Source organism: Mastacembelus armatus, chromosome 14 (genome assembly GCF_900324485.2).
Source record: "Mastacembelus armatus chromosome 14, fMasArm1.2, whole genome shotgun sequence".
Classification (NCBI taxonomy): Eukaryota; Metazoa; Chordata; class Actinopteri; order Synbranchiformes; family Mastacembelidae; genus Mastacembelus; species Mastacembelus armatus.
In genome coordinates, this window is record NC_046646.1 from 13,269,081 (window position 1) to 13,293,644 (window position 24,564).

The window sequence follows — 24,564 nt, forward strand, 5'->3', positions numbered from 1 at the left end:
CATCTCCATCGTATCTTCTGAATGATAAAAAAATAATATAACAGTAATATAAATAAAACATTAATTCCACTTGAAAATCAGCAAAGCTGGAGTAAAATGAAACAAATAGAATACATATAAAGCAACAATAATCAAACTAACTGCCTAATAGCATCTAGACCTCATACCAAAAAAGGTCTTTCCCTCTACAAGACCTCTGAAGATGTCCTCTGGTATTTAACACCATTAGACATTAGCAGCAGATCTTTTAAATCCTGGAAGTTGTGACCAGTGTACACAACAAGCTGCGATGGACTGTCTGTTCTGACCCACACATCAATGAGCCTTGGGCATGCACCACAATGATTTCGTTTCAGTGGTTGTTGCTCCTTGGACCTCCTTTGGTACTGACCACTGCAGAACAGGAACCCCCACAACACCTGCTGTTTTGGAGAATCTCTGGCCAAGCCATCTAACCATCACAAGCTGGCTGGTCAGTCAGACACATCCTTACAGATCAACTCCAAGAACTGACTCCTGCTGCCTGATACAGCCATCCTCTGTACCACTGTAACAAGATAATCTGTATTGGTCACTGCACCTCCCAGTGAGTTCAATGTTGTGGCTGATGTGAACACCATTATTTTAACCACGTTAAAGAATCTTTTGTTAGCATTTAACAGTCACTCATCCAGTCAGGCTAGTTTGCACTTAGCACACTAATCACAAGTAAATGGGCTCTTAGTTCGATGTCAATGCCACGTCAATTTAACCATGATAGCACAGTATTTGTTAGGATTAGACAAAAACATATCCAGTGAGGCTAATAAGCTGTTTACCTTTTGACAAATTGGGCTTGTGTTGTTGAAAAAAAAAAAAAAAAAAAAACAGTTTACCAACGTTTAATACAGGAGAGAGACATAAAATGATTGTATTTGTACACAATTATGTGATTTAATTAAATGAATGTAAAGCCACACACTTAGGATTTTAAAACGTCTGACAATCAAAATAATTTAATAGAGGCTATAATAAAAAAAATGTATACTGTACATCAGGGATCTAACTTTAGCATGTCACAGATCTACATTTTCTATGTAGCTTTATGTTGGACCAATAAATGAAAAATGATTGAGGCCAGTACAAAGTGCTTATTTTATACCTTCTTCTTATATATTTATATAGCAGTTGTTTAAACAGGTCAATGGCTAAGATCTAACAGGTCATAACTGGACTGGAATGAGACATAGCTTGTTGGGCAACTGTAAAAAGGCATTAGTAAGGAAACATGGCTCACACAGGCGCCGAACCATCCTTTAAAAATATCTCCAAAGAAATGCACTCTAAGGCATTGGCAGGTAAAACACAGACAATATCATAAGCTTGAAGACAGAGCGAAACACGTGGCAAGAACACATACTGAAGTGCAAGCATCATGGCAAGAGTCCTTCAATTTCATTGTCCAGTTGACTTGTTTCCCCTTTGATGGAGAGTGAAGAACAAGGAGAGCGAGTGCTATCACCCCAACTCTCCCTCATCGTCATTTGTGCGTCACAGAATAGTATATAAACAGCATACACACTGGAGCAAACCTAGTGCTATCTCTGCATCCAGACCAACATTTTAAGGCCAACACTCAGTTCTTGTTCCATGTTGGCCATTTTCCTCAGCCAGGCGTGTCAGTCTGTGCAGTCCAACCTGCCTCAGTCTGACTTATAGAGCTTAGACAGTTTTAGTGTCCCATGATACTTATTCCCAGTCAAACACTGAATGCTTGTCAGTTTGGGATCCATTTTTTTTGGCATGAAATAGTCAAATATAGGTAGCATTTCTTCCTTACTCTGGCTACTGGCAGCTTCAATCCATAACTATCACTTATCAGTTTAATAAAAATGTAATTTAAATACACGGCATCTATTTGTACATGTGTGACCAACAACCACAAAATTGTAGGTTTCTCAATTTTCTTGTTGTGTGAAAGTATGGTTATGCCTACAGTAGGCAGCTAAACGTCGGGCACTTCCACCTTTTCGTAGATGGTCTGATCTCGAAGCACTCAACTGTTGAAGCACCGTCTAATGATCTGAGGCGTCGAGAACAACTGGAGGAGGGGAGACGAGACCCGGAGTTAATGGAAGCGATGGCTGCTGCGCCAGGTCATCATCGGTCCTTGGATGGTGCCGGTTCAGGTGGTTGCGGCAGGTGATTTCAGCAGCAGTATGTATCCAGTTAAATCTGAATTACACATCACTGAGCTAATATTTCAAAAAGTATCCAGAATCCATGGATAGCAAGTCTTGTAGAGGCTGGTTGTGTTTTATTGGAACTTTCATGCCCAAATGCACAACCACACTGTTTTTTTGGGTTTTTTTCTTACTGACAAATTCATGTTTTTTCTGGTACTTTTGTAACCACAAGCACCATCTGCTTACAGCTCCTTAAACAGGGTTATGATTTAATTCAAATGTAATGAGTCATCGACGGGGCTAAGTGCTCCCATGACAGTGTTGGCAACCGTAATGTCTTTTCTAGCATGAAAACACCTACACACCAGATACAATAACTGTCTCCCACTACATTAAGCTTTAGTAGGACGACTTGCTCACATACTGTATATGACACCTGAACTGCTACTCAAAGAAACACCAAAACAAACCAGCAGGTAAGGTTTGTCAAGATGAAAAAAAAAAAAACAAGTACATCGATGTTTAAAATACTCCAGGTAATTTTCCTTGTCAGATCTCTCATATGAAGGTGCTGCCAGTGTGTGCAAAGTCACTGTGTCATGAACTGTCTCCATGACAGGAGTGCTCCAAGACCAAGGAATATGCAGTGATTAATAGGACAAATCTAAATAAATACATAAATAAACTGTGAAACTGTTGAATATCTATGTACATATCAGCCTATGCAATATTTCTATTTATTTTGTTATAAATTCCACAGTCTATTTATGTGTTGTTTTAGGTTTGTCCTAAAAAAAAAATCCTCCACACATCCACCTGCTCACTGGTTACAAACAGTGACAGACTGGGCTACATGTTTGTGATTGGTTAATCTGCATTTGCTTTTCCACTGTAGTGAGTGTGGTAGTGAGCCTTTTTCTGCCTCCACGTCCAGTGCCACTGTAAATAATGATCATCTGTATGTCACTCCTCTTCCTCTTCTTCCTCTTCTTCCTCCTCCTCCTCCTCTTCTTCTTCTTCCTCCTCTTCTTCCTCCTCCTCCTCATCCTCCTCCTCATCCTCCCCCTCCTCGTCTTCTTCTTCGTCTTCATCTTCTTCCTCCTCCTCGTCCTCTTCCTCCTTGATCTCCAGGTATTCAAGCCCAACCTCCTCCATCACTGCCTCTCCATCCTCTTCGTGAGTATCTGATTTCTGCCTCCCCACCTCACCCTCGTCCACTAATTCCTCCTCCACTTCTGCCAGAAGCTCCTCTTCCTCCTCCTCTAAGACATCCCTTTCCTCCTCATACGAGGAGATGGGCGAGTAGTGCGGGAGGTCGTAAACTTGTGGGCTGCTGGGAGCATCAGAGCTGCTGGGGGGAGGAGAGGCGGCAGGAGCAGCAACAGGAATGGTGATGGGTACTGGTATGGAAAACGCAGGAATGGACTCGGAACCACACACACCAGCGCTGGTGCTGATGTCTTGGATCCTCCTTGCAGTCGGGTTTAGATTGGTGGTCGTGTTAGAAGCAGCTGAGGGGATGACGGCCATGCCCAGCCCTGATGGCAGCGCTCTGGGTTTGGGCACATACTCCCGGATCTCCCCTGGTTCCAGCGGTTCAGGCCCACAGGGGTCGTGTTCACTGCAGGACAGCTTGCCATCCAACTTGGAGATGAAGAGCAGGCCATCACGGTGCTGGCAGCAGTACGAACTGGGACACATCTCACAGAAAGATGCCGCCTCTTTACTGCATATGTCACATTGGTGCCACGGACATTCCCATCGACCTAGAGTGAATATACATACAGATAAATATAATTAAACATGACAAAGCTAACTTAAAAAGACAAGATAACAGTACAATTACAAGAGTTCTACAATTTTCTACTACAAACCCACACAGACAAATATTGCATTTACTTCTAACACGTTTTTTGGAAAAACTATAACACACAGGACATGATTATGCTGTGTCCAGGGCGAGAGTAAACAGAGCCACTGACCTGCGGGCCTCTTGGTGAGGTTGAGGCAGTCAGCGTGGTAAACCTTTGGACATCCAGGCCTTTTACAGGAAACCATCTGTCCTCCATCTCCACACTTAAAACACTCATCCTCTCTTTCTTTGGTCACCACCACCTTGTTCTTCTTCTTGCCGTGGCCTCTCCTCTTCAACTTCCGACCTTTGTCTTCAGATGGAGGGTTGTTCTGGTTGCACAGAGGTTGATTAGTGGTTTGTTTATTGTGTTTTGAGAAGGCTTTTTATTTTAACTTCATGTTCTTATTTTTCACTCCAACACTCCCATTAAACGATTAAGTCAAACACATAATCAACTGAATTCAGCACCAACCACTTAAGGAATTGTGCACCTTAGCTGTTCAACAGCACATCCAACTGAGCAGTATTTCATTCGTGTCATTCTCCTCACCTTTGGCCTGACGCCCAGGAAGCCACTGCAGTTTGGTGCTCCACATTTACAGACCGTCTTCCCATTTCCCAAACACTCCAGGTTGTAGTTGAAGGTAAGCTCTGTGCCTAAACATACAGTAGACACACAAATCACAGAAAAACAGATGACACCTTGCTGTGACTGCTGGCGATTAACTTCAGCTGTGTCTCAAAAGTGAATATAACACAAGACATCAAGAAGGCGTCACATTTATCACCCTATCTTACACTGAGTTTTACGAATGCTGATGCTCAAATCTGATTCCAAAAGCAGTTACTGGCGGGTGTTTTGATGTGAAATGCCCGATTAAAGTGGTTGTATGTTTTCATTTCAGCGGCAAAAGAAGCAGCACACCTGCAGCAACGTCGACCAGAGCAAACAGTCCGACCCGTGTGTCTCCGCTCACCGTCCACTTCTGGGTCTCACAGTTTGGCTGACAGCTGTGGTTCATGAAGCGAGCCTCGTTCCCCTTCGGTCCAGCATCAATGATCCGATCCTGATACAAACAACACACGCTCCAGTTAAAAACTAAAAGGGAGTTCAACCTTTCTGGAACAAAGTTTCAGCTTTTTGGCGATCACTTGAATGTGAAAATGTGTCATCACTAGTTTCAACAGCACAACATACACAGCAGACTCAGTTATACATTTTCCTGTTTTTTAAGGATGAATTTTTGGCATTTTTGCGTTTATTTGACAGCATTGTTATACGTGCAGACAGGAAACATGCGGAGAGAACTTTGCAACATTTTAAGTGCAGTGTTTTCATGGTGCTGCTACGAACGAGTCTGGTATTTCCCTGACTTTGAACTGATTTTTTCCCATTGTTTGACTTATAAACAGCAGAAAGATGACAGGAAAGGAGGGAAGGAGAGATGTAAGAAAAGTCCTGTCTTGCAATTCATGGACGGCATCTAGACGCCTAATCTGTGGAGCCCCTGTATAAATAAACAATTTTAATGAAACCAGCAAAGTAATTTTCCATTTTTGAAGCCCTAAATATACAGATAAGTCATTTTTTCCAGTCTGCCTCAGAGCTGTACCTTGTCCAGGGTCAGCATGTAGAAGTTACAGATGTCGTTCTCCTGTGCGTGTCTGATTCTTGACCTACACTCCTCTTCGTCGATCACCTCGCCAACGTACTCGCTCACAAACTGACCCTGAGAGAAAGACATGGGGAATGTTTGTTATTTACCATGATCCAGTTTCACTGAACAGCAACCCCATTTTCTGCAGCAGTTCATAAGGAACAGCAGAAGTAGCAGTCGGTAACAGAGATGGTGATATTAATGGCAGTAGTGCAGTTACCTTCTTAATGTCATGGACACAGCGGAGCCCCCAGCCCCGAGACAGCGTTCTGAAGATTTCCACCTGGCTGTACTGACGTTTGGTGAACGCCTGGTTGAGGCACCGTTCACCTGCCGGGCAAACCTGGGTAAACATTATGAAAGGAGCTTGTTATACATATTTCTGTTTCACGTTGCCATTGAATCCTGAACTTTTCCTGTTGAACTGGGGAAAGCTTAATACAAAGATTCAAAAAGGAGGGTAGATGTGGTGTAAGGCACATCCATGACTTTTGACCATGAATTACTTTAATTTGGTCTCGATTTTGAAAAATATTATTCACTGTTATAATTTAATATGTTTGCAATGTGTTTTCATAGGACACTTATAATAATTCAGTGTTTCTAAAACATTATGTGAGAGTGAGGGAGGCTCCTCTCTACCTGCGGATGGCATTCGTAAAGCAGCATGCGGTTGATACACTCTGAGTCCATACCACACGGGCTCTCATCTGTCACCTTACAGTTACAGCGTGGGATCTCTGATAGGTCGGCAGTAAAGATCTGAACCTTTCCGATTGGCCGATTCACCTGAACGAGTCACAGGTAAAGCAAACATGAACTTTGGTCTGTTCATCAGAATGAACACACTTAAAGCTTGTTACTGCATGAATCCAATGATATGTCACAAAAACCTTATTATAACAATTATCCTTAAATATCTTAAAGTCAGTGTCAGCATATCAAATAACCTTTATGCAAATTCCAAAATATGCTAATTCTCAGAACTAGAATATTGTTCTTCAGGCTCTTTTCCAAATTAACATTCTCAAATAGTACCAGGGCTTTTACAAACCCTGATGGCACAAATAACCACACCTTTATATAACCGTGAAGTGGAGGCATCTCCCTGACCTTAATATGTTTGTATGGAGGGGGTTTCCTGTCATTCTTTCTGTCCTCTTGAAGCTGCCTGAGCTCCTTCTCTGCCTGCAGCTCACGAAATCGCAGAGCAGCCTCCTCCAAAGCTGAGGAGAGAGATCGACAGCCAGAGGAGTCATCACAGCCAGTACAAACCGAATACACAACAAACAAAACACCCCAATGCAGGAAAAGTCAATTAAACAAATCACAACTTTCTCTTTCATAATTTGTTAAAGAAGCCATTTTGGTGAACACACTGGATACCTTTCTTATAGGTGGCATCAACACCTTTCCCCATCTTTTCTTTGCTGTTGGCATCAACATCCATATAAGGGAAGACTCTGGCCTGGTAGGTCCACAGGTAGTCGTTGGAGCCAAAAAAGTGAACAGGGAACTCCCCGACATCGTGCCTCATCCGCTGGATGTTCTCTGGGATCGTTTTTGGATGGCTGACCTCCGCTGGCCACCACCTTTACAATGGTATTGAAAATCATAAAGTCATCTATAACAGTGATAAATTAGGGGTTTGATGAATAGTGTCTGTCCACTGTACAGAAGTGATCCTGCATCTGTCTGCTGTAAATATATCTTTCAGGCACCTCATCTCTTTATCTAACACCTGCAGCATAACGGCAAAAAAAAAAAACTATGATGTAAAATGATTATTTTGTGTTGTGTTTGTGTTGTTTTGGCACAACAAGGTAAAGTAATTTAGAAGAAGAGTTATATATTGTAAACTCAGTATGTAGAATGATTATTTTCATTTTTGGTTGGTTTGGTCTATTATTTCCTCAATTGACTGATTAATCTCTTGGACTATAAAATGTTGAGAAATGCCTGCCACAATTTCCCAAAGCCCAGTAATATAACGTACATGTACATGGTAATGTAATATAAGTAGTGTCTTCAGATATCTTGTTTTTTCTGGCCAACAGTACTAAACCGACAGATATTGAGTTCACTATCGCAGAAGAAAATGAAAACGAGAATAATCTCTTGTAATAACATAAAAATGAGCACATCTATATAAACAGTTCTTCAAGCTCGCCACTGACCTATACCGCCCGACCTTCACCCAGAGGATGTCCTTGTAGCGTGGTTTCTTCCCAGCCTTGCAGTCGTTGCAATACCAGCTGCCCTTAGGCATCTCGATGTTCAGACACTCTCGATGAAAAGCAGCAGGACAGGACTCGCAGCAGAGCAAACTTCCCCCTGGAGGTGGAACAATATTGTTTTATAAGTGCTGAAATTTCATTAGCTTTTCAGTTCGACCTGGGCTGGGGCTTCAATGAACTGGGCCATGTCAGGCTGAAAATGACTACACACGTCCCTAAAGCTGTACCTTCTGTACAGACGAAGCACCAGCTGACGTTGACGTGCTCGTGGTTCTTGACCCCGCGGCGGGGGGTGAAGTGGTTGGGACAGACGATGCTGTTGTTGGAAAGGACAACGCTGCCTGCTGCCATGCAGAGGTCTGTAGCATGATAGGCTACAGGGCAGCGAACGCACCGTACCAGACGACCTACAGCCACAAACAACAGAATAAATGTAGAAGGGCTTGGACATGAAAGGTGGAGAAGGTTAGCTGTTATCTGAGGCCATCTGAGCTTTCTCAGTTTACCTTTAGAGACGGATGAGCTGTTGGGGTTGGCGATGAAGCAGGTGAGACAGACGTGGATTGAGCAGCGAAAGCCTCGATTCACAGGAGCAGTTGGGGCGTAGCTGGCGATACACTCTCCGTGGTAAAACTTTCCACACACTGGGATCATACAGCGACGCACATCCTCACTGCGCTTTTTACATACAAAGCAGGTGTGGATGCCTGGGAGAAAAAAACATTAAGCCATTGTACGCAGGTAAATAGTCGATGACACTATTATTATGCCTCCTCATATCAGTCCATCATATCAATTACACTGACCCATAAAAAAGGGAAACATCGACATGAAATGGTGATTTGCTGGAGTATATTTCTGGAGTGTAAGAACTTTGTGGCGAGTGTTAAAGTTAAAATGAGTTACACAGACTTTTGTTCCCATTGGCACTTGACCTTAATACTGGATTACTTTGCACTGATGATTATATGCTCTGGGAGTTAAGCCTAAACTGTAAAGCTGTAAACACAGACGTACCTGATTTGCACTCAGGACAGACAAACTTCCCTTTCGGTGCTTCGGCCAGAGAGATGCAGGGCAGATGAAAGGCTCCACAACACTGACCCTCACAGAGCAGCAGCTCCCCTGTCTTCTCACACACCTGAGATAAAATCACATCAGCTTTTAAATGAAGAAGAACGTTAAAGCAGCAGCTGGTTCTTAAATATGGACCATTCTTTTTGGTTTATCTAGTCAAACATTTCTCTTTTTGGCATCATTTTTCTTTGGCTTTGTCTAAAAAATGCATTAAATGAACAGGATTTGTAATTTCAGTACACAACAACATAAGACCACTGCTCAACTGGAGACAAATATGTATCAATTACATTCTCAGCTCTAAACACACACACACCCTGAAATAATTAATAAACACAGTGTCTCCAGTGGTTCAGTCTCCTCAGATGAACTCCAACAAATCTTGAAATGACCCCAAGACTACAAGGCACAGAATATTCAGAAGGCAGTGTAAGGAGGATGCAACTCTAAATATAATTTTCCATCCATGCCCTTTGGGTGTGAAACTCACCTGACATATATTCTCCTTCATGGATGCAGGGCCTCCTCTGTCCCCTATGATCTTTCTTGAAGGTAAAAGTGGGTCATCGCACAGTGCCAAGTCGTCCTTAATGGAGGAAAAGCTGTGATCCAAGCTGGAGTGGTCACCCTTAGGAGAAAAAAAATCACTCTTACATAAAAAAAAAGAAAAAAATCAGGGGCAAATCAGGCATCTCAGAATAAGTCAAGGGAATCATGCGCAAAGTTAACCAAGAACTGAAACACTCAAAAGCTTTCTAGATCTACTTTCAGCAAGGAGAGGGTTTACTATCACAACATAAGGTGATATTTCTATTGTTCAACACTGACAGTTGCAAGTTCATGTTATACGTAACTCATAAAATGCTGTTACTCTTAAAACCTAAGACCTAAAAGTAGCTCAGAGAATATTCAGCCAATTGGAACTAATTGGAGAGATGCTTGATAGATATCAAATTAGCAGAGTTTAAGTTTAACAGTTGGAAAACTAATCATCAGCGGTTTATGCACAGTTTGGCACAACTACAGTGAATTGTTTTAATGCCAACAAACACAAAGAGCAAGATCCTGTGACAAAAATAAACATGGCTGACCTCTGACTCTGCTGTGTCCTTCTTAAACTCCTGACTCTTGCCCTCTTCTGGTTGAGGAGCATCAGCATCCACTGGTGTTCTCTCCACCCGACTGGGTTTGGGTGGAGCTGATGCAGGGGGGGAGGTTACAGGAGTGCTGGGAGCAGGGCTGGTCTGAATGGAGGGTGTGAGCGTACAGGTGGAAACCTCTAGGGCCGTCGTGTTGGGGGCGGACGCTGTAAGCTGCTTACTCTTTGATTTCAAACATGGTGGCCCTGAATCTGCGTGTAAAAAACAGAGTTCAAACTTGTTACGTTTCAAATGTCATAACACCGAAAATGAACTTTGATCTAAACTTACTCTGTTCATTTTTATCATGACAAACAGATTCACTATGCTGTTCAGTTTTTTTCTTAAATGTGCTAGTCAGGACACATGGTTTCAGTTTGCTTCGTTTCAAAATACTACACTTTACAAAATTTGGAAAACATGGGAAATCACTTGTTTATTAATGCACAGAATGAAAAAAGGAAGAATACATGATGATTATTATAAGCTGCCATATAATGTATACTGTTACAAGATAACTTGCTGACCTGAATGAGGTGTAAGATTTGAATTGTTCTTCAGTGTTTTGACCTGTGATGAGAGAAACAAAAACAACTATTCCTATTAAACCGACAGAAAGCAGTAAAGACAAACAAAACAGAAAAACACCCATTTACACATTTTCTTTAGCCTAACATCACATCACAAGTTAAATTTGCTATTATTTGTTTTTCTATTATATGCTATTGTTTTTGCTATTATTAGTTTCTGTTTGAAATGTACTGTATTGATGACTATATGGACAATTATTACATTACAATTATTTTGTTGATACTGAAAAGTCTGTTCAGATATTCAGTGTTTAGATTTGACAAGAAGTAGTATTGAAGGAGTACTTTTTTTCTACAACAGTAAAGTATGAAAGGTTTTAAAGTATCTTAACTGCCTTAATAAGCTGTGAGTTACAGCCTCTAATACTGCTGCTTTATATGCTGGTCATGTCACACAGACAGTCTTTCTTGTACAGCTACTATGTTGACTGCGTTGGATTGTAGAGGTGGTATGATTTAAAGTGGTATTTATATTATTACACAGATATCACTCTCATGCATATAAACACAACACACACAACAAAACACATGTTATACCTTTTTCTTTGGGCCCGTTGAAGCCTCTGCCTCCAGACAGTACTCCAGGATCTTCTGAGTGGGCTTCCTTTTCCGTTTCTTTTCTAGCAGAGTAGTGTTTCCTGTAAACCAAATGTCACAGCCAGGTCAGCATTTAACATAAAGTGGTTCATTGATGTTATTAAAAAACCTATATAAATAAAGCTTTATGTGGCTTTATTCAGACAATACATACATTCACAATTTAATGTGATTTATTAGTTTAAAGTGCAATTCACAAACAAATATGTCCCAACACACTGTACAATAACCACAATCAAAATCAAGGAAAATAAATAGCTAAAAATTAATAAAATCTACACAGTAGTAGAGCTAAAATAGACTCAAGCTAAAATAATAATTACGAGTAATTGAATCAAAGGCACAGGGAAATAAGAATGTCTTCAGACTTTTTTTAAAAACAGAAACTTTGATGCCTAACGCAGAATTGGGGCTCGGTATGAAAAGGCACGTTTACCAGCAAAATGTTTACTGACTGTTGGCATGACCAAAAGCATTTCATGCTGAGAGCGGAGGGGTCGAGGGGGTTGGTGAGGCAGAACAATATCAGATAGCTATGAAGGACCATTAATGATATCATTAGTGGCTTTCTATTTTAGCAATAGTACTTAAAAATCAGCTCTGAAATGCACTGGCAGCCAGTGTAGGGATTCAAGAATGGGAGAAATATGATCAAATTTTCAAGAAGCAGAAATTAACCTGACAATAGAATTCTGGACCATCTGTAGGCCCCTAAGGCAAGACTTTGGAAGACCAGAGAATAAAACATTACAATAGTCCAGTCTGGAAGAAAAACAAACATGTGTATTAATATTTCAAGCTCTGATTTCTCTAAGAATGTTTTAATCATGAAATAGTATGACGTTGCTTGAATGCTGCTTTGGTTCACCCTTTGATGTGTGAAATAAATTACAGTGCCTGGTCGAATATGACCCTGAGATTCTTAGCAGTCTGTTTGTTTAATAGTGTAGCAACAAGGGTTAAAGTGTAGTGGTTGCAAAGAGGATCCATATGTGGAGGGCAGATTAGTAAAAACTGTTTTTTCACAGTTCTCGTCCTGGTGAAGGACGTTCAGTGCCATCCAAAGATTTACTGAAGTGAAACAATTGTTGAGAGCTGTCCAAGAGACAATGCCCAAATTTATTGAGGGGAATTACTGAAACTAACAGGAAGGTATAGTTGAAGTTCAACAGCATAGCAATGCTAGTTAACACCAAAGCTACAAATAATTCTACCAAGGAGAGGAGAGGAGATTATATATAAGGAGAAGAGTAGAGGGCCAAGAACGGAGCCTTGTGGTACACCAAAGCTAGTTTGATACAGCAATGATTTTTCCTTGTTTGATGTGAAGAATTTGACTGGCCTGCATGGATCCATTTGGATGTTTATATAATTCTTTCAACAGTACACAATACTTTTGGCCATGTAGTGAATTGACATTTACTGAGACTTTCCTTTTGGCTGACTGAAAACTGCTTTCCCAGACAGTCTCTGAATGCAGTTGATTTAAAAACAAAGATACACAGGCACTGCCTCACCGTTGTCTCTGACCGGGCTTTCTGACAGCAAAGGTTCCGCTTCAGGTGGGGGAGTTAATGTGTCGATGGAAAGCACTTGTGCATCTTGAGGAGAACTGTTTTCACTGTTGGAAATTTGTAGTTCAGTTGGTGTTGTTGCAGCAGATTCTTCAGGAGGTGGTGTCTGTATTTCAGGAAGAAAGTTTATGGATTGGCGGTCATGCGTGTTCTTGTCCAATCTAGTGGATTCAGAAATGGAGGTAATGGGTTGAGGGGCCTGTAAAAACAAATTATGTAAGTTGTGATATAGGTTTGTAGCTGAAAAAGTTACATACTGTAGGATACTTAATGTCAGGACTTGTTAGAACTGCACATTTACACATTTAAAAACAAATTCTAAAGTTCTAACAGATCTCAGATTTTTACCTTTCCATTTGACTGGAGAGGCTTTTTGGTTTTCTTCCTTGTAGAGAAAATCTGATCATATTCTTGAGTCCACTCAATCAGCCTCTTGCTTGGCTTTCTTATTCGTTTATGTGCTAGAAAAGATATACAGAAAAACATGCTAACATTTTGAATATTCCTGCTCTTTGTAGTGTGGAAAACATAAAAATGTCTCACAATTAGGCAAACTGATTACTATAAACAACAGAAGCCTTTATCAGTTTGCTTTCATATAATTGATATACTCGATAACATACAAATCTGCTAATTTGGAATCATCAAATTAATAAATAACACACGACAAAGAGCACATTCATTTCTATATCAAGACACCGTCGAACTCAACAACCTCCTGGCTGTCTGTATTCAACCATAGCATTATGAGTCCTGGAGTTGTACCCTGTTATTATCTTGGATTAGTGATTCCTTTGAGCTGTGTGTAGAGTACAAACTGGTGAAAGCAATCGAGAGTCTGAGAAAGATGCAGTTTGAACACTTCCTATAAGTCAGGTTCAAACTCATAAATGCTTATTAGCCCCTTGGTCTTTGTTTATCTTTGCAAGCCAAGAGTCTAGTGAGCAAGTTTAATGTTTAATCTACTAAGAATGAGATAGTAGGTTGCACCCTGCACTGTTTTATACAATGGAAATCAAGGGGTTAATGGTAAACACTGTTACGCAGATTAGCAAGTAGAAGCAGCATTTGAGTTATGACTTAGAAAGAATGTAATTTCTGATGTAAATTGCTGAGCTAAACTACAAGAACCAGATTTCCATGGTTTAGAGCACTTGCACGGGCCTGGTTCTTTCACCTCAAAGTCACGTCATCTCTCTCCCCTAGGGAGTCACGTTTACAGTTGACTGACATATATTTCACAGCAAAGCAGATCAAGCAGCAGTATAAACAGCAGGATTTGTTAGATTGTGTTTCAACATGCTGGACAGACTCTAACGTAGACTGTCATTACCTGTTGGAGCCCCGTCGTCTCCTCCAGCATTGTGCGTCAAGCTTGTGTTAGTCTCAGTGCAGTCTGCAACAAGGCCATTCGACTGTCCCAGACATGGCGTAGTGTTAGACGCCGACTGCTCCAAAGGCACCATGTTCTGTAGATTCTCACTGACTCTGCTCCACCTCTGCTCTATCTCCCGAACCCCTCCTTCACCTCCAGTCTGCGTTTCCCAGCTGTTGGCTTGCATGTCCAATACAGACTTGACTCTTGATGAGCAATCCACTCCAGATGAAGAGTCTGCTGTTGGTATGGATGCCATTCCTGACAAGGACCCCAGGCCTGGGATACCAGGTCCAGACCTGACAGGACGACAAGGCACTTTGCGGTTGGCTTTCCTTTTCACTCCAGCGCAGCTGCCCCTTCTGTTATAGGGCCTCTTTGATATCCGACATGTGCTGTCTTCATTTTTTGTATTTACTACTTTATCTGGACTTGAATTTGAGTTGTTATTAATACGTTCAATTTGTTGCTCATGACCCACAGGTTTCACCTCTCCAGGCATCACTAAAGGCTCCTCCTTAACATGTGCACTTGGTGGCCCTATCTCCAGTTCTAACGGGGCCCCCTCTCGCTCTCTAGTGTCATGCAAGTCCTTTAGCATCATGAGAAAAGTGCTGAACTTGTAGTTTGTGTCTGGTTTGAAAGAAATTGGTTTACCATTGCTCTCATTAGTAACGGACTGAAAGGATACCGCCTCCACATTCTTAAAGGCATTCATAAAAGAAAAGGGTGAGGGAGGTGATGATGAAGAGCACATGTCAGAGGAATGGTTTTCCTTCTTTGCCTTTGCCTTAGATGTAAGCGGTATGAAGTCCATTGGTGGAGTTGAGGATATTGAGAGGTCTTCGTCTTCACTCTTGACATCACCTCCGAAGTCAGCTGAATCAGAAAACATCAATGAGGGGCTGCTACAGCTTGAAAGGGTGTCCTGATCATTCTCACCATTGGCATTACAATGAGATTTAACAGATTTAACTTTATTGAAAGAGTCCAGCTTTGTGTCTGGATTCCAAGCAGAGTTACGTGCAGAGCGGCATGTGACATTTCTGATTGGGTTTAAAAGTTCTTTCTTTTCAGCTTCCTTTTGTTTTTTTTCTCGCTTCTTCTGCTCTGCCTCCTGCATCACCTTCAGGACTCTGGTCATCAACCGACTGCTAGCTGGAAGGTGGGCTGGCTGCTCTTGTAGGACTTTTTTCACTTCATCTGGAAACTCCTTTAATTTGTAGACAACTTTCTTGGATTTCTCCGAAGACAGGCCTTTGGAAATGTTAACATTCCTAGATAATGAATTCTTCTGTCGGTGTGAAATCCGTGCTGTATTATAAGAAGAATCCTTTTCCTCGGAGCTGCCTAACTCAACAGACGACATAATTGTTACGTTCTTCTTGCTTTCTGGCAGGTCTAATTGATTAGAGGATGGGTAGGTCACATTGCCTGGGCTTACATTTATTACTGGTACCCTTTCTGCTTCTGGGCTACCTGGGAAATGTGGGCTAACAGCAGATACACTTACCACATTTGAAGCCATAACAGTTTTCCCTTGTGATGAGTCTGAAGATAGATGAAGTGTCCTGGTCCTTCTACGTTCTTTTAACTTCTTAACTGAGACCTTTGTGGATTCTGAACCGACTGCCTGATCTATGGAGACACTTCCCTTTTCATCAGCACAGCGTGAATGTTTAGAGGGAATTTTTGTCAAATTTTTATCTGGTGTCTTTTCGTTTTTCATACGTCTAGGTGGGTTTGTTGAACTAATGGTTACACTGGAGTTTAGGAACTTCTTACTCTTTATGTCCTTGCGCACTAATTTTACAAAGGGTAACCTACACTTAGACACCAGACTTGTTTGCTTTTCTAGCCTTCCTAATCGATCAGTAGTGTGACCATGTAAGACTGAAACTTCAGTGTTCTTACTTTCTTTTTCTCCTGTTCGATCAGACGTGCTCTCAGTTATATGGATCTTTTTATTAGCCTTCATTTCAGAATGTTCAGTTCGATTAATGCTCTTTACACTTTCTGAAAACCTTGATTGGTCATTGAAAGAGACTTTTGTGCTGGGCTCTAAGGCCTTTTTAACGTGTGAGCTACTGAAATGGCCATATGGTGTGTCACCAACAGTGTCTGCTGTATTACTACGTTTCTTTTTGCACTTTAAATATTGACACTTATCAGAGGTCACGGCAGTCTCAACAGAGACTAGGAACTTCTGCTTGTCTGACACTCCTGACTGCTCAGCAAGACTACCAGCCATATCACAAGCTCTATTAGCAGCGATGATGTTTTTACACTTCAAATGTTCTGCCTCTTCAGCTGGCGGATTTGATTCAGCAGGTGTCAGCGTTTTTTGTTTGTCTGACGAACCTGAATGGTCACCACTAGAGGACACATTAGGAACCAGAGTCTTTTTACTAAAAACAAATGAGTTCTTTTTCTTACAGGGCACCTTACAAAAGAGAGTACGGTCGGGCATCGGACTGGTAGTTTTAGGTCGCCTGTCTTTGCCAGATTTACTAAACCAAAGACCGCTCTGAATCTCTGGCTGCTTTTTCACCTCTTTCACAACCGTAACAGACGGCTGAGTCTGAACTAGCTTAGACTGACGTTCAAGTGCTTTAGGACACAAAATTTTAGGGACTGACTCGAGGTCAGAATATGGACATTCTCCATTGTCTCGATCTGACTGCTCAGAGCTGTTCTGCAGCATATTTTTTGAGTGTTTGCTGCTTTTGTCTTTTGAGGATTTACTTTGTTTCTTTTTGCTAGAAGATTTCTTTAAAGTGCTTTGTCTTGTTGGAGTTGTTATTGGGGATAAATCGGTTCCATTGGTCATGTGCGACGTCACAGCCAGGTTGGAGCCTGATGAAGCGGAGGGAGGAAAGGATGGATAGGCCTTGTTCTCTGGTGTGGAATTATCATGGAAGGCATCAGCTATGGATGAAGAAATGGAGGAAACCATTTTGGGTCTCTCTGGGAGAACAGATTCAGCTTCTGCCACACTGGACTTCCAAGAGTCCTGAAAACGCTTAGCAATCTGTTAAAAGACAAAGAAAAACACTGCCCAATCTTGACATACTCTCTCTCCACTACTATAATTAGTATTTAAGGCATGCAAGTAGAAACTCATGTTTCATAAAATAGCAGTTACAGTGTATTTGTAGTTCTGCTCTCTTTGTTTGCCCCTCCGACGCAGTAGAGGGAGCTGTTCAAATTCAAAGCCTCCATGGAAAGTATGAGTTGATTTTTCCTCCACCCAGATGAACTCCACAGGTTCCCCAAAGGTCCTAACATGGTAGAGCCGACAGGGCCGGTCACTGGGCTCTAAGACAACAACAAAACATCAACCTCGGTCTCATTAGACTCAAGCTAAGACTACATTGTCCCACATAGGAGGCGCATTTAAGCTCAAACAAAAGACGAAGTCAACAGTACTTGTGAGTAGACTTTAACTGTATAACTCCACAGTCACTAAGGAAAACAAGTGGACAAACAAATACTTTCACAGCAATAAAGCATGAGAGAGATGATGTACATGTCTGTGGATTCAATATGGTGTATAGTGATGAAGGAGATCCAATGGTTAAAAGCTTAATGTACGTTTTGATAGGAATATGAGAAAATCTGATATTTACATTATTCCAAATTAATATCTCATTTCTTAATGTTATGAAAACATTTCCAGCATGATGCTTCTGCAACATAGTAGTTAAATTCTACCCAAGGGTGTAATTTAACTGGCAACCAAAATAGTCCACAGAGAATATCACACAATTGAAGGCAACTCATGTAAAACACGTTAGTCTAGATAATAACAGTAAGTCAGCAATGTTTCAGGCCCACCTTTTACTCTGTGATAGATTCCCTGTATTGGGTCAATGATCACCTCACAGGGCCACCATGGTCTTCGGCTGAACTTTGCCCAAATAACTTCACCTTCTACAAACTTCACAGGCGGCAAAGACTTTTTCTTCGCACTGTTCTGCTGTCGACAACATAGCATTGAAGAACAAAAACTACAATCAGATGTCTGAAAAGGACACAGGGTTTATAGTTTCACTAATTGTTCTGTGGCAGACTTACATCAATAAGCAGAAAAGTAACTAAGAATAAAAATAACTATAACCTACGGGAAACTAATGCCTAGCTTGAAGCTGAGCGTAAAAAAGACGACTGCCTGGTATTTTTACATGTGTGGGGATTTTTTCTTAACCTTGCTTGACATGTATGGACCTCTTTAGATGACTGCGCAATAATGTGCCCTACAGGCCACAACACATAACAACACAGAAGTAACATACCACAAATTGAAAGACCTAGTGGCTACTATCATTTTCAGTGTAACAGCTCATAGCAGCAGGGTAAGTGGACTGTTGGGGTATATGAGCAGATCTCAGTTATGGCTGGTATGTAGCAGGACTGGCCAGGAGGCCGACACTATGATGTAAGGCCTAATCCTTTTAAAGAAATAGTTCAACTTTTTAGGACATACATAGTGGGGAAAAAAAAATCATCTGCTGACATGAACCGAGACTCACAACAGGTTTCAGAAGACTTACGGTCAAGAATTTGCTACAAGGACAACATAATGATCTCAAAAGGTTTAGATGATCAACCCACAGTTAGACAACCTGTCTATAAGTGGAGACCATGTAGTGCACTCTCCTTAAATGGGTGACTAGCTAAAATTACTTGAGGCACAATGTGGAATGATCAATATGGTGAGAAGATCCAGAGTGACATCTAAAGGGTTTTAAAGGAATCACTGGAGCTGATGAACATCTCCATTCATGAGTCTACCATAAACACATCATGATACATAGTTGTATTGTGCCTGTTTCAGTTTATTGCTGCCAAAGAAGGTTTGGCCACCAAAGACTCACATACGTTTAATTGGTATGCTCAATAAAGACACTAGAGATTATTACATGTTATTAGCTTAAGCACATTATGTTCGTCTACACTCGTGATTTAGGGTAGATCGCGTTTTATGACGTTCATTTTTATGAATGCAGAAAACTTGATGATTCTAAAGAGGTCACAGAACCATAAGAACCATGCTGATGGGATGGACTAAACTTTAGTAAAAAAAAAAAAAAAGCAACACAAAACTTAGTATAATGGATTCTGTCCTTATTATTTGTCTAATTTCTATTTGGGGATAATCAAGATTTAAGCTTTGTAATTGCAGTTTCTTTAATGTTTAGATTTTGGAGTATGTATTAAAGAGGAGTATAATGTTGCCTTATGTAAGACAGGATTTTTACCCAACATTTATGTATATTTTGGCAAACTGACACCATTAAAAGCGTTCCAATTTAGCTAGCAACAGTTCCTGTTTGCAGTGTATCCATGCACATACAGACAGAAATCACTGCATTAATTTGACAGTAAAGAAAGCAGGTTCTGCAGTAATAAGCAGTGTCATTTTTCTATTCTTTTTAAGTGGATTTGTGAACATTTATTTGTGATCATCTGAGATTATGTCCTCAGACAAAAATTATGTATATCACGTTTGTCTATTCAGGTTTGACCAACTAATGACCTAAAATAAAAAACAACCATGTTAATTAATGACAGAGATGTAGTTGTGCAGCCATGTGTTGCTTGACTCAACATATTCTTTATGACGGGTCAAAAAACTGTTGAGGTGTTCATGTCATACGAAGGGTTTGTGTATAAAAAGTGATATCCTCGGGCAGTATAACTAATATTTTGGAGTCAGTCCTACTTCAACTAATAACCATTTTGAAATTCACACAATCTTCAGTCTTTCTGCCCCTGCCCAAAAAGAAAAAAAAGAAAAAAGCTGTACGCTGGTCTAATAGTTGCAAATGCTAAAAAAATCTGAAAAATAGGTTGCTGATGCTAAGTTTACTGAGTGTAATATAGGTAAAACTTGCCACTGAATGCCTTGAGGGACTATCTCCAAACAGCAACAGTTCGGTGTCACTCTCCCACTCATCGTCCGAGCAGTCCCAGTATCTCCTGCGTTGACCCGAAGACTGAGACCGAGTGATGACCTTGGCTGACAACAGGGTAGCATCCTTAGAGTCCGAATTTAAGTCTCCAGATGTGGACTGAGGAACATTTCCCGCTCTCTCACGTTTGTTCTGCAAATCTCCCATAGGTGACTTGGTCTCTCGCGCTTCGTTATTGTCGTCATCCTCGAACAAAGAGGATTCAAAGTGGAGAAAGCCATTAGTGAAGGGGCTGTTGCTATCGAGAGAGAAGGCCGGGCTAGGCGGGCCTGAAAAACTACCATCTGTCTTTTTGTCTGAGGTGACATGATCACTATGATTGGCTGACTGTGCATCTCTACATCCAGTGTGGACCTCAGGTTGTTTTTTTCCAACAGAAGAGTTACTAAAGCTCTCCTCCCTGCTTGCATTGTGGGTGCCAGAATAATCCCTGCTAGTGCTATCGTCCCAGGAGTCCCTCTCCATTGGCCCATTCCTCTCCATCACCCCTTCCCAGCTCCTCTCCTGCTCCCTCACTGGCAGGACCAGGTCAGGCTGGCTCACCATGATGGTGAGATGCTGCAGCCTCCTGAGAGGGCTGTACGAGGACGAGGAGGACGAGTGATCTCTTTGTGCAAACCCATAGACAGATCCATGCTTGAGGGAGGAGGCAGCAGTAGACATGGTCAAGCTGATCCTGTGGTCATGGCGTCTGGAGGAGCATGATTGGGTGGGGAGGTCAAGGCCAGGGGTCAAAGGGCAGCTGGACAGATGAGTCTCTCTGCCAGGGCCTGCATAAGTGCCACTCATATTGGCATGGCTCTTTCCTGAAACACAAACAGAAATCATGAGTGTGAAATCTACATTCATGGCATTAAGTAAGATTAACAACTTTAAAACATAAACTTTAGCTTACTTTATTATACTGTAATATGATTGGAATAGTTCTCAGGCATGTCAACCAACTGTGATTTGTGATTATAGGATATTTTTCATTATCTTACATTAATATTGGTATAATAAATGACTCTGTAGCCATTATTTTTAGATAACATGCTTTTACCGCCTGTCTTTCATTCAACAATATGTCAGATCGTTGATGCCGCTTAAATAAAGTTATCCCAGGCAGCTGGTAAAGACATATTTTTGAAAAAAGACAGAGAAAAGACACGGCTCTAACATCAGATCTGGCAACACAAGCTGTCTTCATATGATATCAAAACAAAAGCGTAAACAGACTCACTGACGACGAGCGGATCGACCTAATGTGACATTTCAGGAGACATCCTGCGCAAACACCGCAGCCCACTGAACAGCCTTTTGGCAAAATTATCTCGGTATGATCAAAATGACATCAAGCCCGATAAGGTCAGCAGTCTGTAAACTCACACATGTACATACAGAATATATACACAACGCAGCCTGTCAGATTATTATAGCGCATCATAATAAAAATCAACGCGATGTTAATACGCCGGCGCAGAAACCACGACCTGGAATTAAAATGGACCCGTTCCTGCGCGTGCATAAGTGTGTGTGCGCGCGCACGCATGTGTGTATAGGTGTGTGCAGCTGCATGTGTGTGTGTGTGTGTGTGTCGTTTGTGGCTTGCAGTGGCTCCGTTGTTTGCACTAAATAGAAAACATAAAACGCCACATAACATGCAAAGACGACGGCGTACAACGAGTTCACGTAACCACACTGACGCACACAAACACACACAGACACACACACACACTTCCACAGGCTTCCCCCTCGACAGATGCAGGCTATGTGCATCAAACAACAAAATCACGGAAAAAACGCCAAATGACACGGGATCTGTCGTGAGAATCTTACCATTCCGGTGTCGGCCACCGCAAAACCGACCCTCAAACCGCGCATTTTTGCGTTTAAATGTGCAAATTTCCAATTTTTTGAAAGCGGATGAGGAGAGTCCCAGCGGCAATACTACTAGGCCTGGATCCTGTGAAACGTACTCACACACTCCCCCCCCCCCTCCTCCACCTCCTCCTCCTCCCTACATGCGCTAAAGCCTGGTCCAGCGGCCCCTGGAATAGAAATTCAGGCGAGTTGTGCTCCTCCGGCGACACTCCCCCTTTTTGCTTTGTGATAACTACAACTTTGTAATTCCCCGTCTATGGATTTGTGGTCTGTTGAATGGCTGTTTCCTGCCTGCAGACTCTGCCTGCCCCTTGAAAGTCAGTCTCTCTCTGCCGTGCGCACTGCCAGTCGTCACCACTGCCTCCCTCCCCAGCCGGTCCACAGCGTGGAGCACAGAAGGGGCCGTAATGTTGCTTCAAGGGGGGGGGGGGGGGGGTTGAAAATTTAGATCTAACCTGACAGTCACCAAAATACCGGACCACCACACGACACCTCCAAAATTCGCCCCACCCCTCTCCTTAATTACAAGCACCAATTATTAACCTACACCAGGCTGCCATCACCAGTGACACATCACATGCCAAAGTTGTGCCAACAACTGGCATCTTCTTCTTCACCACCACCAACACCCCGACACGCACTTGGGCAGCACGCACGCGCCTGGAGATGAGATGACAAAAATTAATGGAGTAACAAAAATGTCCACCACCACGTCTGAGAAGCACTGAAATGGTGCAGCAGACTATACCCGGAAAAACAGATGGGTTTCCTTTCCTGAGACGAGTTGCTGTGTAGTCTCTGGCTGCACACCCGGTCCCTTCAAAATGGAGTCCTCCAGCCTTAGAGAAGAAAAAAAAAAAACAGGCCACAAAGTGTTAATATATGCTCGATATAAAGTTCACACAACCACAGGAAAACTGAGCCACGGAGCGCAATTCTCCTGTGCCCTGTATGTGTTTCTGGAGGTCGAGTCTCGAATTGCCCATGTCACGGCAGGAACATTTCATTTACATGTCATACCTCCCAAAGTCACTGTCTTACGAGCGTTTCTGCCACGACTGGGGGGACTGAGGCACATTTCTCCTCTGGTGTGTGTGTGTGTGTGTGTGCCAAACGCTTGTCTTGACAGCAAAAGCAACATGTAATGGCACTTTACGCGTTGATTATCCTGGTTTGCTGAGTGTTTTCTGCACATGAAAGGGAAACACGGTCAGGTTTTGGTTTTTTTCAGAAACGAAGGGGGTGAGAAGCTGGAAAACAACTGCAGCTCTCGGCCGGTGAGACTGAGCTGAGCTGGGAGACATGCGAGATTTCTGCTTTTGTGTGTTTGATTTTGTTGAGTGAGAAAATGTCCAGATTTGCAGATGAAGAGACGACATGTGTGTGAGGACAGAGATACCGGGCAGGAGGGTGTTTCAGCTATAAAAATACACCAATACACGCACTCAGTCCACTCGTGTCACTGAGTGTCGATGTGGGAAAATGCGTTTGTGATCGACACGGCCGTAAAAAAAAGCCAACCCTCCTCTGCTCTGAGAAATACAACCGTGAAGTGAAACAAACGCAACATAAGGCTCGACTGGGTCACAAACAGTAAAAGACGGATCTCATCAGGGCTGTTGTGTCAATGTGCTTACGATATTTGCAGCCACACACGCTGAATATCAGCCCTCACTTTCCCGTGTCTGGATTTTTTTTTTCACTCAGCTGACACAGAAACACGAGGGGGGACTGGGATGCGCTTTGCTTTTCAGCCTCGATCTTTGCAGGAAGGGTTTGGTGAGAAAGAGCAGAGGGGGAGACCTATGGAGACAGACAGGGGAGAGACGGGCAGACAGGACAGGGCCTGCTGCGGGTTTGCGCAGCGCAGAACAGCGCCGCGCGTCGGCAGCTGCGCGCATCTCCCGTCGACCCGCCCGTCGTTATTACTAAAAACATGGTTTCATTCTCATTTAGTGCTGCTAGATACTCAGGTGTCTGCATCCGGGACTCTCCCCCCCTCCCCCGCATTATACCGGGTTTTAGTTTGACAAAGTGCGGATGCTGCTGTATGAGTCGACTTTTGCATAAACATCTAATAAAACATCTAGAATTCCCGTCAGAGATACTGTGACACAAATCAGACAAAACAACACAAAGTGCACAAATGACAGGAAGTGAGTCTAAAAGCATTTTCTTGCATTATATGGAGAACTGTTTCAAATACTTCTCAGAACAACTGCACTGTAAACTACAGCTCCCAAACTGACCACAGATTAAAGCAAAAACTCTAAATCAAGTCCACTAAAAACTGGACAATAGAGTCTTGAAAGTGAAGATATGAAGGTTTTTTTTTTTTGTTGTTTTTTTTTTTTTTTGCAATAACTTAATTTTAGCCAGAGGTACCTATTAAACTGGCACCTGAGTGTATAGTCCATCACTCAGCTGTAATTTGTAACCTGTAGTCAATTTTAGGTACT

At 42.1% G+C, this 24,564-nt stretch overlaps 1 protein-coding gene across 9 annotated transcripts; it reads right to left on the minus strand.

Moving 5' to 3' along the window:
- Window positions 1-924: 924 nt before the first annotated feature.
- Window positions 925-23,141, minus strand: nsd1b (nuclear receptor binding SET domain protein 1b). 9 transcript variants are annotated; one of them, XM_026327980.1, is made up of 26 exons: window positions 23,126-23,141; window positions 22,854-22,944; window positions 22,653-22,765; window positions 20,165-21,048; window positions 18,105-18,246; window positions 17,413-17,585; window positions 14,226-17,298; window positions 13,241-13,353; window positions 12,836-13,091; window positions 11,259-11,359; window positions 10,659-10,725; window positions 10,084-10,343; window positions 9,483-9,620; window positions 8,933-9,056; window positions 8,422-8,622; window positions 8,143-8,322; window positions 7,856-8,012; window positions 7,065-7,270; window positions 6,792-6,904; window positions 6,321-6,467; window positions 5,899-6,021; window positions 5,634-5,750; window positions 4,946-5,087; window positions 4,571-4,677; window positions 4,148-4,349; window positions 925-3,931 (listed from the first exon to the last, which is right to left on the minus strand). In XM_026327980.1, exons 4-26 carry the CDS (start codon window positions 21,029-21,031, stop codon window positions 3,129-3,131), a joined length of 7,812 nt encoding a protein of 2,603 aa, XP_026183765.1. In that variant the 5' UTR covers window positions 21,032-21,048; window positions 22,653-22,765; window positions 22,854-22,944; window positions 23,126-23,141; the 3' UTR covers window positions 925-3,128. The 9 variants fall into 9 exon arrangements, with proteins under 9 accessions (XP_026183765.1, XP_026183766.1, XP_026183767.1 ...); XM_026327981.1 differs by lacking the exon at window positions 23,126-23,141 and having other exon boundaries at window positions 22,649-22,765; window positions 22,854-23,083; XM_026327982.1 differs by lacking the exons at window positions 22,653-22,765; window positions 23,126-23,141 and having other exon boundaries at window positions 22,854-23,083.
- Between the last annotated feature and the right edge of the window lie 1,423 nt (window positions 23,142-24,564).

Bases quoted from the DNA above. Each gene is read 5' to 3' on its own strand.
- nsd1b (XM_026327980.1), bottom strand. From the start codon at position 21,031: ATGAGTGGCACTTATGCAGGCCCTGGCAGAGAGACTCATCTGTCCAGC. The intron at 13,092-13,240 runs GTAAAAATCTGA...TTGTTTTTACAG, and splicing joins CTCTCCAGTCAAATGGAAAG to GCCCCTCAACCCATTACCTC. The intron at 9,057-9,482 runs GTGAGTTTCACA...ATTTTATCTCAG, and splicing joins TGAAGGAGAATATATGTCAG to GTGTGTGAGAAGACAGGGGA.